This window comes from Phodopus roborovskii, unplaced genomic scaffold (assembly GCF_943737965.1).
Source record: "Phodopus roborovskii unplaced genomic scaffold, PHOROB, whole genome shotgun sequence".
NCBI classification, from domain to species: Eukaryota; Metazoa; Chordata; class Mammalia; order Rodentia; family Cricetidae; genus Phodopus; species Phodopus roborovskii.
In genome coordinates, this window is record NW_026126541.1 from 7,356,102 (window position 1) to 7,370,749 (window position 14,648).

At 52.2% G+C, this 14,648-nt stretch overlaps 1 protein-coding gene across 1 annotated transcript; it reads right to left on the reverse strand.

Moving 5' to 3' along the window:
• Positions 1-1,540: 1,540 nt before the first annotated feature.
• On the reverse strand, positions 1,541-14,399 carry Dusp5 (dual specificity phosphatase 5). Its single transcript, XM_051199630.1, has 4 exons — positions 13,896-14,399; positions 9,717-9,865; positions 5,632-5,851; positions 1,541-2,992 (listed from the first exon to the last, which is right to left on the reverse strand). Exons 1-4 carry the CDS (start codon positions 14,272-14,274, stop codon positions 2,586-2,588), a joined length of 1,155 nt encoding a protein of 384 aa, XP_051055587.1. The 5' UTR covers positions 14,275-14,399; the 3' UTR covers positions 1,541-2,585.
• Between the last annotated feature and the right edge of the window lie 249 nt (positions 14,400-14,648).

The following is a 14,648-nucleotide window of genomic DNA, read 5'->3' on the forward strand; positions in this document are numbered from 1 at the left end:
AGAGATTAGTGAGTGATAGCCCCAGAGCTTTTCCCAGCTGTGGGGCTTCACTTAGCCTACCCCCCCCCCCCCACCATGACTCACAGGGCTTATGAGCAATCCTCAGATGCCTGATTTAGAGGACTTACTCACCCTTTAGAGACAGACTTTAATGCAATAAAGCAAATGACAGCGAGTGGGAAGTGGCTGAGCACACTAGCCCAACCTGCAGCTGGCTCCCCACTCCCCAGCTCTCCCTACAGGGCCCTCCAGCCACTCCACACCTGGACAAACCAGCACAGTACGTTTACAGGTAATACTCCAGGGCTAAGCACAGGCTTAAGGGACATGGGACTTGGGGTGGGGGGGTCATGAACCAGGCAAGCCAAACCCCAAAGTCTGGTTGCAGATTAGCTTCGAAGCAGGAGTTAGGGGGAGGTGAGGATTTCTTCCTGTCCATTGCTCTACACACCGAGGGCAGTGAGTGAAGGTGATCAGGTCGCCTTGGGCTGGGTGGCATTCCCATCTGCGGGCTTTCCCAGGAGCGTGATTTGGGGGAAGGAAAGGAAGATAACAAACAAGGTCTCGTGCAGTCTTAGGGTGTTTGTTTCGGGAAAACTGGCCACTCTGCTGCTGTATTGCTCTCAGCCAGCAAGTGCACTCTGGGTAGCTGGGAGATCTCTTTGGGCCCTGCTGGAAGCATCAGCTGAATGGGATGGTATAAAACGCAGTCGTTTTCCTGTTAGGGACCGTGCCCTGCGTGGTCTGGAACTTGATCTGTGCCAACCAAGCAGTCGATTCTGCTTCTTTCTTCCCTGACCACAGGAAATTAGAAGGCAAGTTAAGCTTCACTTGGATAGAAACCCACTCACCTAGGAACTCCAGAGCGAGTTATCTGGAAGAATTAGTTACAAGGGTACAAATAGGGGGCAGGCCATTAAGGGAACCTTTGCCCCTCGACTATCCGTAGCTGGCCTTGAGTCTACCATGTGTCAGGCAGGGCAGAGGGAGGCCGGCCACAGCCTGACATTTGGGCTTTCTAGAAGGAACTTTGCAGAGCATCTGCCTCCTTTCTGTCCACTTCACGGATGAGGTAACAAATGTCACACCAGACTGTTAAGGAGAGCTAGGCAGAGGTATGGCTGCCTTGAGGAGTTTTCTAGCTTCATTCTGTCCTTGTTAAAATCACATACTCAAGAGCAAACGTATAGTGCTTCCTATCTACCATCCCATCCACCATTCATTTGGAAATAAAATGGAGCTGCTGGAGAGACGGCTCAGCAGTTAAGAGCACCCTGGCTGCTGCCCCAGAGGACTGGGCTTGACTTCCAGTACCACATGGCAGGTCACAACTATCTCTAACTCCAGTTTCAGGGAATGTGACACCCTCTTCTGGCCTCTGCAGGTACTAGGTGTGCACAGGCAAAGCAGCCACACTTAAAGGAAAAATCTAAAAGTGCACACACAAAACAGTAAGGCAGGTTTAAGTCCCCACTCAAAAGTATTCCTTCCTATCCCGAGTCACCATTAACAGGAACAAGCACTTTCATTTTATGTTATTTTTATTTTATTTTACACTATGTAAAAAACAACAACCAGCAACACACCGCCTTTCTTCACATTCGCATGGGTTTGGGGGACTCACTGCCTTTCCCCCGAGAAACAACCTATCAAAGGCCCTAAGTAGTACCACATTACAAAAGATGCAAATCCCAGCATCAGTAGCTGGAAGACATCGCCCCCGGGCAGGGAGGGAAGTGTCACCGTGGACAACACCTAAGGACACGGGGCTGAGTAGGTTCTGAAGCTACCCCCTTCCTCCGGGCACTCACTGTCACCTCCTCAAGGGGGTGCTTGTTGGACTAGCGTCCCAACACACATTCTTGAGTGACACCAGAGTTGCTTAAAGAAGAGATACAATGGGACAGGTTCAAGTATGCATAAGACTCACGCCCGAGTCCAAGGTCAAGGAGGAACCCTTGGCGAGAAACCCTGACGGTTCAGCATCTTCTTCAGCCAAGAGCTTTCATGGGACCCAAGACAATCTCAAGAACACTACCGGGTTCAGATGGGCAGGGACTTGTGTCTTGACAAACCTAGCAGAGCTAACCTCTCTGACCGGGCAGTGACCAGCTTTATTCCCTGAAGCCGACAGACACAAAGTTTGCCAAAGTTCAAAGAGCAGAGTGGAAATTGTGCTTCCTTCGAAATGAGTTGACTCCGTCACTGCCTACTCTCCTGGTCCAGCGGCATCTCGCTCCCACTTTTGTGGGGATTTATTGCCTTTATGCTTGGAATGGAAAGGCGGGCTTCTGAGGTGCAAGGACTGGGAGGTCCTGAGTGGGCAGGGGTTCTGGAAGTACAGTAGTCAGCACGTGGTGTGCTAGTCATGGCTTGGCCTTCCTACGGTCCCGAGAAGCTACCCTCGGGGTCAGTCTCACGTGCACCTGCGAGCCTGGTGACCCTCACCATCTCACTGGGGCAGTGGGACAGAGAGGTCGTCAGTATTGCACAGGTATGAAATGTCCACAAGTTTCAAAACAAAAAACAAAAATAACCAAAAATCACAGTTGCTCTTGGGGATTCACTGGTAGCCAATCCCAGTCTCAGCAGGATGTGGCTGTGGCCACAGGGCTCCTGTGGAACTCTGGGACTGCAGAGTGGGTGGGCAGTGGTGCCCGCACTGAGGTAGGGAATGTGCAGTAGGGACCCTGCATATCAGGGCTCAGTGTCTGTAAATGGTCTGTAAACGCGGAGCTGGCTGCCTCCCCCTGGCAGGAAGGAGGCTGGGGGGTGGGTGTGGAAGGCAGGATCTCAGACTCATACTGAAGAAGCTGTCCCATGAAGCCGAAGTTGGGGGAGATCACACTCCTCCTCTGCTTGACGTAGTCAAAGGCCTCCTTCAGGCGGAACTGCTTGGTCTTCATGAGGTACGCCATGCAGATGGTGGGTGACCGGGACACCCCGGCCTCACAGTGGACTAGGACCTTGCCTCCTCCTTCCCTGACACAGTCTGGAATGAAGAAAGAGAAAGGAGGTCAGAACTAGACTCTAAAGTTCCCAGGACACTTGCACAGAACCTTTCACTGGAAGTGCTAGACCTGGAAATGTTCTCTCTAGAGACAGCTCTTAACCTGTGTTCGAGATCTTTATTGGGTATATGTAATGTCCTGAGTGTCCAAGGCTCAAGGATAGACCTGGAAAAACAACATAAGTCTCTCCAGTTCTGATCCAATGGCGGCGACATAGGGTGGATTCCCTGAGCGACCCTGTCTTGCTGTGACAGGGCGGGATGCTTGGTGAGCTTCTAGGGTTCTCACCATCAAACACACGACAAACAGTGCCCGGCCACTAATTATAGTCCTGGCTAAGTGACGCTTGCTAGACGGAGGCTATAAATGGCTTTTGCAAACTCTATCTTGCTTAACAATGGGAGTCACTGCCATCAGCATTCTTTTGCTTTGTGTGTGTGTGTGTGTGTGTGTGTGTGTGTGTGTGTGTGGTGTGTGGTGTGTGAAGGGTCCCTCTGTTCCTGCTCTACTCTTCCCAGAAAAACAACTGCTAAAAATAGGAAAGGCTATAGGTGAATACATATCAAAATCACACAAAAAAATCTCCCAATTCTTCTTGATACTGAGGAAGTAATTACCTCACAGGAAATTAGACATAGCCATAATTGCTACTGTATAAGACCATATTATTAAAAAAAAAAAAAGTCAGTCTGTTGTGGTACACGCCTTTAATCTCAGCACTTGGGACAAAGAGGCAGGTGGATTTTAGCGAGTTCAAGGCCATCCTGGTCTACAAGGTGAGTTCCAGGACAGCCAAGACTGTTCCACGGAGAGACCCTGTCTTGGGGGGAGATGAAGGGGAAATGTCGCTCCTCTTTCCACTCTCCACCATGTGCTTAAAGTTCAAGAAGTCTGAAAATGACTCTGTAGCTAGAAGATCAAATGTCTAAGGGGTCAGAGAGGAACCTTTGAGGTTTCCAATAGGAACAACTCCAGAGCATGCCCAGGAGCCCAGGAGCCGCAACTCATCAATCCAAAAGGGTTAATAGAGCCGGCCCCCAACAAGGGTCCCTGTAAGCCAGTTCAAAGGGAGGGGAGACCCCCAGTCCTGGGGATTCTGGGGCTGGGGCAATTGCAGAGTTGTGTCTTGTTTCCCCCAGCTTCTCCACTGCCACATTCCAGAGCTGAAGGAGTGTACGGTTCCCGGAACTCTTCCCAAACTCCAGGCTCTAGCCACCCACATCACCCTCCCTTGGGAAAGGTCAGGGCTTATTTGAGTACGAGACCACTGGGGAAGCTCAGCCCCTTCCACTGGCAGGGCATATGTCGGGGTCTAAAAACATCAGGTGCTTCTGAAATGTTGTGGGACCCAGTCCACAAACAGACACAACACACACAGGATGTGGAGGGAGGCTTCTCCGAACTGGACGGGGCAGGCTGCGTGACCTCACTCTGTAGCTATTCAGGTAATTAAGTAACAGGCCGGAAGAAGGGCAAAGCCCTCCTAAGGGCATGAAGAAGAGCCAGGAGTTCCCACCTAGAACCCACCATCTTGGCTGCTTCTCAGGCTGCAGGATTCTCAGCCTGGAGACCGGTGACAAGGAAAGCCTCTGTCTGTGACTCTGGGGAGTTTGTCAAGACTTCTTATGTCATCGTGTGTGGTGAGCAGGCCCTTCCACGTGGCTGAAGGAGCCTTTAATTGCTGCCTGCGCTAAGTAATTACCCTTGTGTCTAACACCTGCCTTTAACAGGGCACAGGAAAATGATGTCTCAATCCCAACAACTATGCATGTTGAAGAAGGGAGAGAAAAGGGGCCCAGGGTCATGAGTGTTACCTATACAGCTGAAACAGAGAAGCAAGGCTGAACGAGGGTGGGAGGTGTGGGTGTGATTTGGGATGGGAGGGCAATCAAGGTAACACTGAGTAACAAAACACCCGAGGGCCCAAGCTGCACCTGGGCAGAGAGGCTTGAGGCCAAGGCTTCAGTCCCCAGGCTTGTACAATGGAAAGATGACAACTGCTTCACAAGGGTACAGGGATGCAAAAGATGCCAAGTTTTCTATGCGCAAGACACGGGGCTTGAGTTAAGTGCTATCTCTAATCCAGAGTTAGTTGAAAATGCAAAATAAATTGCGTCCAGAGCCATTTGCCAAAAGTGTGCAGAGCTGCCAGGGCCCTCAAGGCTTAGTGCGTAAGAAGTGCTCCCTCCATCCTTCTGCTCACTTTAAAAATAGCCTAACCTACGTAGAAGGAGGCTCCCCGTTTCCTCCTGAGGAACATTACACATGGACAGTCTGCTCCCAACAGTAGAAACGATAACAAGAGCAGGAAAGCAGTGCCATAAAATGATATTAATTCATTCATCTTGTAAACTAAAACGCCTAATAATAGTAACCCAGGCCTTCCCCTTGCCTTTTTGATGGCCAAAGCTCCCATTCTTGGCCCCAACCCTTCGGGCTTCAGATACAGGACACTCTGCTTTAGCTGGCACAGTGGTGGGTTCCTGATCCCAACACCTCTGAGGTGGTTCAAAATCATTCCTGACTGCATAGCAAATTTGAGGCCACCCAGGGCTACAGGTTCCTCTCTTTCCACTCCAAGAAATTCCCCAAACAATGGAGGGGAGGGGGCTGGACCTACCAATAAAATCTATGGCTTCTTGAAAGTGGGAGCTAATGTCAGCTGTGTGGCTGTCCTCCACAGGGATCCACTTGTAGTGTAGGTGGGTGGTGCAAGCCTCAGGGGTCCGGCGTGAAACAGTCAGCACGGCTGTGATGTGCAGGTTGGCCAGGAACTCGCACTTGGACGCATGGTAGGCACTTCCAAGGTAGAGGAAGGGAAGGATTTCAACCGGGCCGCCCTAGAAGCAGGGACAAAGGACAAGCAGGAGACACTGCATTAGCTTGGTCACGTGGGAGGCAACAACCCTGACCTATTTGTTTCTAAAGGTGGGAGGTTCCCTTTCTGGCCCCCAGGTAGAGAGTTCAGAGCCAGGGCAAGTCAGCCAGCCAAGAGTGGGCGGCGCCTCCACCCTGGCAAAGTCTCTACCCTTGTGACTCAGTGACAGCAAAACTCACAGGGACCAGAGTTTCAGTTCAAGTCACAGCAGTCTTCTGGCGCTAACTTCCAAAGTGGGAAGTGGTCAGAACGCAGAGGGCCCTTGTTAAAGTTCAAATTCTCCCGGGGTGCACGGAGGGGCAGCTTCCTAACCCAGAGCCAACCAGGAAAACGGTGGGACAAAGTCTCCCCCTCTACAGCGTTTTGTATAATGTACTGCATAAACCTAACACACTGTTTACCTACACTTAATAATAAAGGTGCCATCCCCCACCCTCTCCAAAAAGTAAGTTTCCTAAAATCGAAAATATCCCTATCTGCCCACAAGCTAGACTCGGAAAAGCTGTTAGACCACAGGCAGAGGGGCTTCCCCACCCCGACCTTCGCAGGGAGCGTAGGAGTTAGAGGCTGAGGTCATCAACCCACACCCCAGGGTTCTAGTTCAGAAGCTTCCTACAAAGACCATCTACTTCTAGGTGAAATGGAGCTCTAGGCTAGACAGACTCAGTAATCTGCACATTTTCGGGGTTCTGAGGTGCCAAGCAAAGGCCAGTGACTGTTGGAGTCCCCCATTTCCTGCCCCAGAAAGGGGGTGGAATGGAAATTCTTAGCCAGACCCATAGTAAGAAAAAAGGGAAGGAACCAAGAGATGAGATGGGGGCCAGCAGCAGGCACTTCTCAACCCACCCAGCACCTCAAGGGTTTAAGCGAAAGCCAATTCAACTACACAGAAGTAGTAACAGAGTATTTATGTAGGGTTAATAGTAACCAGCATGGGGACACACACACACACATACACACATGCACGCATGCACAAACTTTCTGAGATGGGGTCTCATGTAGCCCAGACTGGCCTCAAACTCTATTCATAGCTGGGCTGGCACAGGGTGTAGTTTGATATTCCTGCCTCAGTCTCCCAAATGCTGGCATTAAAGGCTTGTGCCTCCATGCCCAGTTTATATGGCACTAGAGACTGAACCAGGGGCTCAGAGTGTGGCAGGCAAGCACTCTACCAACTGAGTAGCATACACATCCACAACCAGCATTTTTATTAGCACCTACAGTTTTGGGGGCTTGAGACACCTATAGGTACTAATCTTAAAAGAGATCTGTTCGATAGGTAAGAATGCCATTTCACAGCAGTTTCTTGAGGCTCATAACGGATTAAATAATGTCAAAGGTAGAGCAGGGACTGAGCACTAACTCAGACTGACTTAGCATGAGTGACAGGGCTTCTTGAGTCTGTTTAGAGCTCAGTATGGGAAAACAGGGCTTTCGTGTTTTACTCCTCCTGAGACATGGTCTCTGTATGTGCCAGGCTGGCCTGAATGGAGCTCACTCTGTAGCTCAGGCTGTCTTTGCACTTAAGGCAATCCTTTTTGCCTTACCCTGACAGAGTGCTCCTACTGTGGGTGTGCGCCTGGCTTAGATTTCAAGTATTTCAGGTAAAAACAGGAAGGAAATATGTTCCTTCTTCCTTGCCTCTCTCTAGAAACTCCCTAGTAATGAATGAGTCCACTTGCACCCTCCCTCATCTCCTGCACACAGGGCAGGCAGCCTTCCAGAGGCAGTGTGGTGCAGAGGTTAGGAACGTGAACAGAGCATCTGAGAGAAGAGCTCTAGCTTCTCACTGATGGGAGCTCGGGCAGCTTCTCTAACCCTGAAGCAAAAATGGGATAACTAACTGTAAGACACGAGAGGAATGATGGCTGCATTACTGATTTTATAGTATGCGGCTGCCATCTTCATCCAGCTGAAAAATGAAGAAATGGAATCCAGCTTTCTCTCCTGAAGTCCTGCAATCCCAACAGGTCTGGTCTTGGCCTGAGGACAGACTGTCCCCTGCACCCAGCCCAAGCTCCTCACTGGTCAGAAACTAGAAAATGGTAGCGATGGTAGACCCTTGTTGGGAAAGAGCTCAGAGACTCAAATCTAATTCCATTCTACCTTTGATCAGCTATAGCCCAGCTCAGCCCCATGGCACTGTAAGCCACCCCCTCAAAGCAGCAGGCTGGACACTGCCTAAAACTGCTTTGAGTGTCTGGAAAATGCTGATACACCAGCCCGGGATACCATCCAACTTCCCCTGAAATCCTATTTCTCTCCTTTCCGTAACTCAAAAAGACAGCAAAGCTGTCAGGAAACAGGCTGTGACAGCTTCGCCCGGCCTCTCTGTGTACAGGGGGGTTCCCTGGTGAGCACTGAAGTCACATCAGAACACTCCACCCTCAGTGGGCCAAAGGTCTACAGAGCTTTCACAGCCAGCTGTCGATCCCTGCTTTTCTTTCGCTTTCTGAGAAAGGCAGAGCATAACCCAACACACAGACACACAGGCATCTGGCTTAGGTGCCTCATGCCATGGCTTCAGGCTCATCCCACACACTCACCTTCCTTGAAAGAAAACAGAACCTATGACTTTGGCATCTGGCCAGGCTAAGAGGCTCCCAAAGACCAAGAATCCCGTTAGAAGCAAGGCCACCTGTTTGTATTTAGAACTGTCTCCAGGGGCTGAGTGTTGCCCATGCCGGGGAGTTGGCATTTTCGACCGTATCTATCTAGAAGGCTCATTATTAGGCTTTGCCATGCTCTTTGTTTTGAGGGAAAGACTGAAGACCTTCTTCCAAGCTGGATGTGTAGGTCTAAGGGCAGATGGTAAACAGAAGGTCCTGGGAGGAACCAGAACATGAAATTGAAGAGCGACCACATAGGCCTGAGGCTACCATGGCCCAGTGGCTGGAGTCTCTGTGAACTGGCCTGATACGGTCAGACATCCCTATGGCTAATGAGAAGTACCTTGCCCTCTTGAGAGGGCAAGGGTCCAAACTCCAGTTTTATAGGGCCTGGACTTTCGCCTGCTTTTTACCCATCCACCACCATCATTTTATGGGTACCCAGCCTCCTAACTGTCAGTGAGTTGTACAAAGCATACATTACATAAAAAAAAAAAAAAAAAAAAAAAAAAAGGAAAAACAAAACAAAAAAAAATCCATATACTTACAGAAACATCTAGCCTTCTACTAGTACCATCTATGAAAATATGTACTAAAACTCTTCAGGAGACAGCCAAGGAAGGTTCGGGGAGGAGGGTCTTAAGTCAAGGCTACCCTGGGCTACATAACAAGCCTATCAAAAAAAAAAACCAAAACAGAATGGGGCTGGAGAGATAGCTTCAACACTAAGAGCGTTTGTTCTTGCAGAGGACCCGGGTTTGATTCCCAGCACCACATGGCAGCTTACAACCCTCTGTAACTCTACCTTCTGACCTCTGAAGGCACACACGTCTCTCTCTCTCTCTCTCTCTCACACACACACACACACACACACACACACACACACACACACACACACACACACGTGCAGGCAAAACACTCATACACACAAAGCAAATCTAAAGAAAAAATAAAACAAACAACACAGGAAGCCTGAAAGTCAGCTCTGATGTCTCCAGGGAAACCTGAACCAGCATTGTGAAGCTTCCCAGAACTGCCCAAGCCAGCTAATAACAATGCCCTCCCTCACTTCCTCTTTTCTGCAGAAGCTGCCCAGCAACCTGTGACCCAGGGACCCTAGTTATCTGTGTGTGCTGGAAGACTGCCCACTTACTCTGCACGGGAACTCCTGTGGGCGAGCCACAGCAGCACCGAAGGACAGGAGCTGGGACGGCATACCTGGTCATAAGCTGGTCTGTAGGTGACACTAAGAACGGGCTTTCCACACTGGCTGAGGAGGCCCCTCTCACTCTCCATCTTCTCTTGTGAAACGGGCTTCACATCCACACAGCACTCAGGGTATTGCGAGTAGAAGGTCTCATAACCCCCTTCAAAGACAAACGCACAAAAGTGAGGCAGGCAGAGGCACTGGGCTCTTGGATGTCGGAAAATATCCACCCCGACCGTGTGACAGTTAAAACATCAGACTGCTAAGGTGAGTGACTTCTGAGTACAGAGGGAACTAACAAGGGCAAGTGAGTTGGCTCAGTGCGTTCAGCAACCTGCCACCTAACCAAAGGCCCGATAATGGAGGGAGAGAGTCGATTCCTGCAAATTGTTCTCTGGCCTCTACACCTACACTACAGCACATGCACTCAACAAAAGCACTGCCAAACCCACCAGTTTTAGAATAAAAAATAATGGTGCTTCAGTCACATACACCCCCCACACACACACACAATTCCGAAAGTTCGTCCCATTTGGAGCTAGAGAGATGGGTAGCTCAGCAGTTAAGAGCACGTACTGCCCCTGCAGAGAGAGAATCTGGGCTTCAGTTTGAAGCACCCACATAGCATCTCACAACAGCTGTAGTTCAAGTTCCAGAAGTATTCTGACTTCTTTGGTTCCTGTACACACATGGTGCACATACACACCCACACATACACACATAAATAAATCAAGTTTTTAAAGGTGTCTCATAGAGAGGCAAAGATTAACTTTCTGGCATCTGGTAAATATTAACCATATCCCCTCAGAAAACAAAACAAAAGAAAAAAACCAAAAAGCATTTTATCTTCTTGCTTATCTAAAACAAAGGTGTGAATTGGCAACACTTCATTAATCTCTGTGAAGACTCCTAAACTGGCTTTCTCCCTAGCACATTAACTCTAGGCAAAATTACAGCTGCATCTTCTCCCATTCATAGAAGCCCCTTCCTTTCTCACTCCTAAGGTCACTGACAACCCCTCTATAGGTCTAATTTAGCCACAACTCAAGTCAATGCATTGCAAACCAAATGGAAGAACGCAGACTTTTGGGCATGTAAGGGCGCTGCAATTACATTTCAATTCCTCCAGAAGGGCCCACCTTCTGGTCGAAGAGGAGCAGGTAAAGCTGAGCATGGTTGCACATGCCTGTAATCTTAGCAGGTGGAGATCATGGGTTTAAGGCCAGCCTGGGTTATATAGCAAGACACCTCCCCTCAAAACAAAAAAACGTAAAAGTGGCTTGGAGACCCACAGAAAGCCAAAGCATTATAGGTAGACAGAACTTTCTTGCTTAGGAACCTTCTGTTTCTCACAAACAGTAGTGTGAGGTACCTCTGGGAGCCTCCAGGACACCCACCTGTCTTCCACTAGCCTCAAGGATGCACCTGGTGTCAAATCACCAGCTGCATCAGTCTCCTGAGACAGGACCTTTCCAAGAAGCTTCCTGTGTGATCCTGTCTCTTGGTAAAATAGGTAGCTAGCCCAACAGTGGAGGGCTCACTCCTGCAGTCAGCAAATAGTTAATGGATTACCTGGCAGTGGCAGTCTCCAACTCCCTCCCAGGAGCTTCAGCCAATTCCTGGAATGAGTCATCTTGTCATTCTGGCTTCCTCTCAGCTTCTGCCCCTGCCCCTATTTAGTACTCCCAAATCTCCCCCATGGTAACTCACAAAGAGCCCACTGGCTCCCGCAGAAACTTTTAGCCCTCCAAAATGGTCATGTTATATGTCCTGAAGACTGGGGGCGTGGCTACAAGGGGAAGCTTTGGGACGCAGCTTCCCCAGGCAGCCCCTTCTTCCCTTATAAGAGGCAGAGGGAAAGTCACCGATTTACACTAAGGCACACAACCTCGGAGGTGAGGGTGGGGGCGGGGCGGATTGCATTTCCTAGTCAATAAACCACAGGGTAGGCCTAGGTTCAACAGTTTGGGTTCCAGGAAACAAAATGACAAGTGTGTGGGCATCTGGAGAAAGAATAGCCAGGCACTCCCAAACGAGTACAAGAAGCCTTCAGGCCACCTCATCTCCAGGCCTTAAATAGACCATTTAAGAGCTGGCAGGCAGGAAGGCAGAGAGAGGTGTTGGTTAGGGCCGGAGACTGCTTGCCAGTTAACAAAATAAAACAGGCTAAGTGTCCTGGTGTGGCTGAAGGACAGATAAACAGGGCTGGCCTCTTGAAACTGGGGCCAGGAGATTAGGTCTCTGCCCTCCACCCACTCCCACCGGAGGTGTGGAGAAAGAACATTCCTCTCTGGCGCCTCACTGTGCCCTGATCCAATTGCAGGAGGGCTAGCAATTCCCAGGGCTGCTCAGAGTGAGTGGACGTTCAATCACCACTGACTGCCGGGACAGGGGTGGTACAGGACACTGTACAGAAGAGAGCACCAGCTCCCAGCCTGGTCCTCATCGCCTCTTCAGGGACAGAGGGCACTGTAGGAAGTGTGACAGGCACAGCGCCAGCACCTGGATGCCAGGAGTCAAACCCCGAATGCCCGCCCACCTGGACACGAGCTATTTAAGGTAGAGGAATTCTCTGCAGCAGTCTGAACTTGAGCAGTGTTATAAGGGCAGCGGTTTCTACTGGAATCCTAAGGGCACACCACTTTTGATGTCAGAGTTTTCATGGTTTGAATGAAAGACAAGACCGCACACGACAGCCTCCTTACAAGGACATCTACCCTCCCCAGCACACAGCCAGGCTGGAAGCAACCTCATGGCCAACACCAGACACTGTCAAGAACACATGGATGTCTCTAAGACCTAGCTGGGTGAAAGAGGCAGGATAGGGAAAGAGACGGATTTGTTTCTGTGGCGAGGAACGAGGTGTTAGGGTGTGAGAAAGACATACATTTCCTTATACACACTTTGTGCTATTCATTTTCACCAGGGCATATGTTACTTCATTTTTTCAAAAGCGAGACCTCTGCAGAGCTTAGAGAAGGCCACCCTGTCACACCCTGCAGCGGTCCACCGTTATCTCCCAATGGGATCAAGAGGGACAGTTAGCAAGAGGTGTTAACAGATAGGGAGCTGCTGACAAGCCTCTGGAATCTCCCTGGCCTGCAGTGTGCAAGTTTTGCACGGCTGTGAAAGAGTCTTGGGCTCACTGAACCTCTACTCTGAAGCACACCGGGGTTCCTGCACAAGGTGTTCCGTCAACAGCGCGGTGGGGGCCCTATCGGAGCTCAGCTATCTATCACCTCTGCACCCGGGCCGGGGTTCCCATACTCTTGAGGTTAGACAGCAGGAGCAGTCACAGGAAATGACCCAGAAATCAATGATGTGGGGTTTGAGAGTAAATCACCCACCCACAACCGGAAGCCAAAGTTATCTCCCGAGCAGGTGACATGGTCGGGCCTGGAGGCGGCCCTTGAAGGCCCAAAATCAAAGGCCACTGAGTCCCCTCGTGTCTCTCAGCCCCTGCGGCACCTTTCCTAACTGGGCTGGCGGGTTGAAGACTCTGAGGCAGTCGCAGGGGCAATCCCCTGCTGGGGAAGAGACGAGGAAAGGGTTGGGAAAGCTGTCAGCTCCAAATTAAGCCTGGGAATGGCCTAGGATGGGAGAAGGAGGCTGGAGGAAAACAATAAAAAGCAATAGAGGGGAGAGGAAGGGGAGGGGCTTGCCAGGGTCAAAAAGGCAAGAGGCCCACCAAGACACAGCCTAACGCGCGGTAATTGTCTGGGCGGGAAGAAAGGGGACACCGCGGCGCCACTCTCCCGGGGGAGGGTCTCGACTCGTTTGATCGCGCCAGATCTGTTACGTGCAGATTCCGACCCCCGAGGTCTGCAAACGGCGCCAGAGACCAGCACGAGCCCTCGGCCCCCGGGACCGCTGAGGAGCACCGCCCGCAGCACCTTCCCAGCCCACCCAGCCCCGAGCACAGACCGGCTGCCAGGCGCTTTCGAGGAAAGGAGGGAGGGGAGAAGGGAGCCCCGGCCGGCCGGCCAGACGGCCGCTGACGTTTGCAAGGTCCTCCCAAGCGCACGTGAAACCCCGGGGTGCACACTCCCCCCGAGTTGGGACTGTCTGCGGCCCGGAGCTCCTACGCAGCGAGGGAACCCCGGGGACCACGGTGTCCCGGCACAGGGTGCAGGGGAAGCAGGGAGAGGGAGGGAGGGTGGCAGGGGCCCGCTGCTCCCGGACGGGCTCACCTTTAAGGAAGTAGACCCGCGGGCCGGCGGGCAGGCAGGCCAGGAGCGAGGTGAGCACGACGCGCGCGGCGCTCTCCTCCCGCAGCTTCTGCCAGTGGCGGCTGCCCTGGTCCAGCACGACCACCGCCGCCACGCCGCCGCCGCCCTCCTGCAGCAGCCGGGCGCGCGCCGCCTCGTCGGGCAGCACGTAGCGCGCAGACACCGCGCCGCCCCGGGCCCGCCGCAGCACCACCGAGTTGAGGTTGACGTTGAGCGAGCCGCGCACGCTCGACGCGGCGAAGGCCAGGTAGGGCCGGCAGTCGAGCACCACGCAGCGCGCCTCTGCCTCCTTGCGGAGCATCCTGCGCAGCTGGCGCCCGTCGAGCGACGTGACCTTCATGCCGCTGCCGCCCAGCGGCCCCGGCGCCCGAGGACCGGCGGGGCCACCCCGCGGGGCTGTGGCCTTGCGAACCGAGCCCGGCGACGCTCTCCACGCACGCCCCGCGAGGCTCAGCTCCGAGCCCCGCCCGCCCCGCCGCTCGCTGCCCCGGAAAGCCGGGGATTCCGCGGGCCGCGCGGCGTTTTATGTGAATGAGTGCGCGTCCTGTGACGTGACTGCCCATATAAGGGCAAACATGGGTGTCTCCCCGCCCCTCGGCGCTGGCCACGCCCCTGGGCGGGGCTTCGGGCTCCCGCCCCCACCCCAGGAGCGGGATGTGGGGAGGGAGGGAGGGAGGGAGGCTTAGTCAGAGCGAGCAGGAGGAAGTGGCAGCG

Bases quoted from the DNA above. Each gene is read 5' to 3' on its own strand.
- Dusp5 (XM_051199630.1), bottom strand. From the start codon at position 14,274: ATGAAGGTCACGTCGCTCGACGGGCGCCAGCTGCGCAGGATGCTCCGC. The intron at 9,866-13,895 runs GTGAGCCCGTCC...TTGTCTTTGAAG, and splicing joins GCGGGTCTACTTCCTTAAAG to GGGGTTATGAGACCTTCTAC. The intron at 2,993-5,631 runs GTAGGTCCAGCC...TCTTCATTCCAG, and splicing joins AGAAGCCATAGATTTTATTG to ACTGTGTCAGGGAAGGAGGA.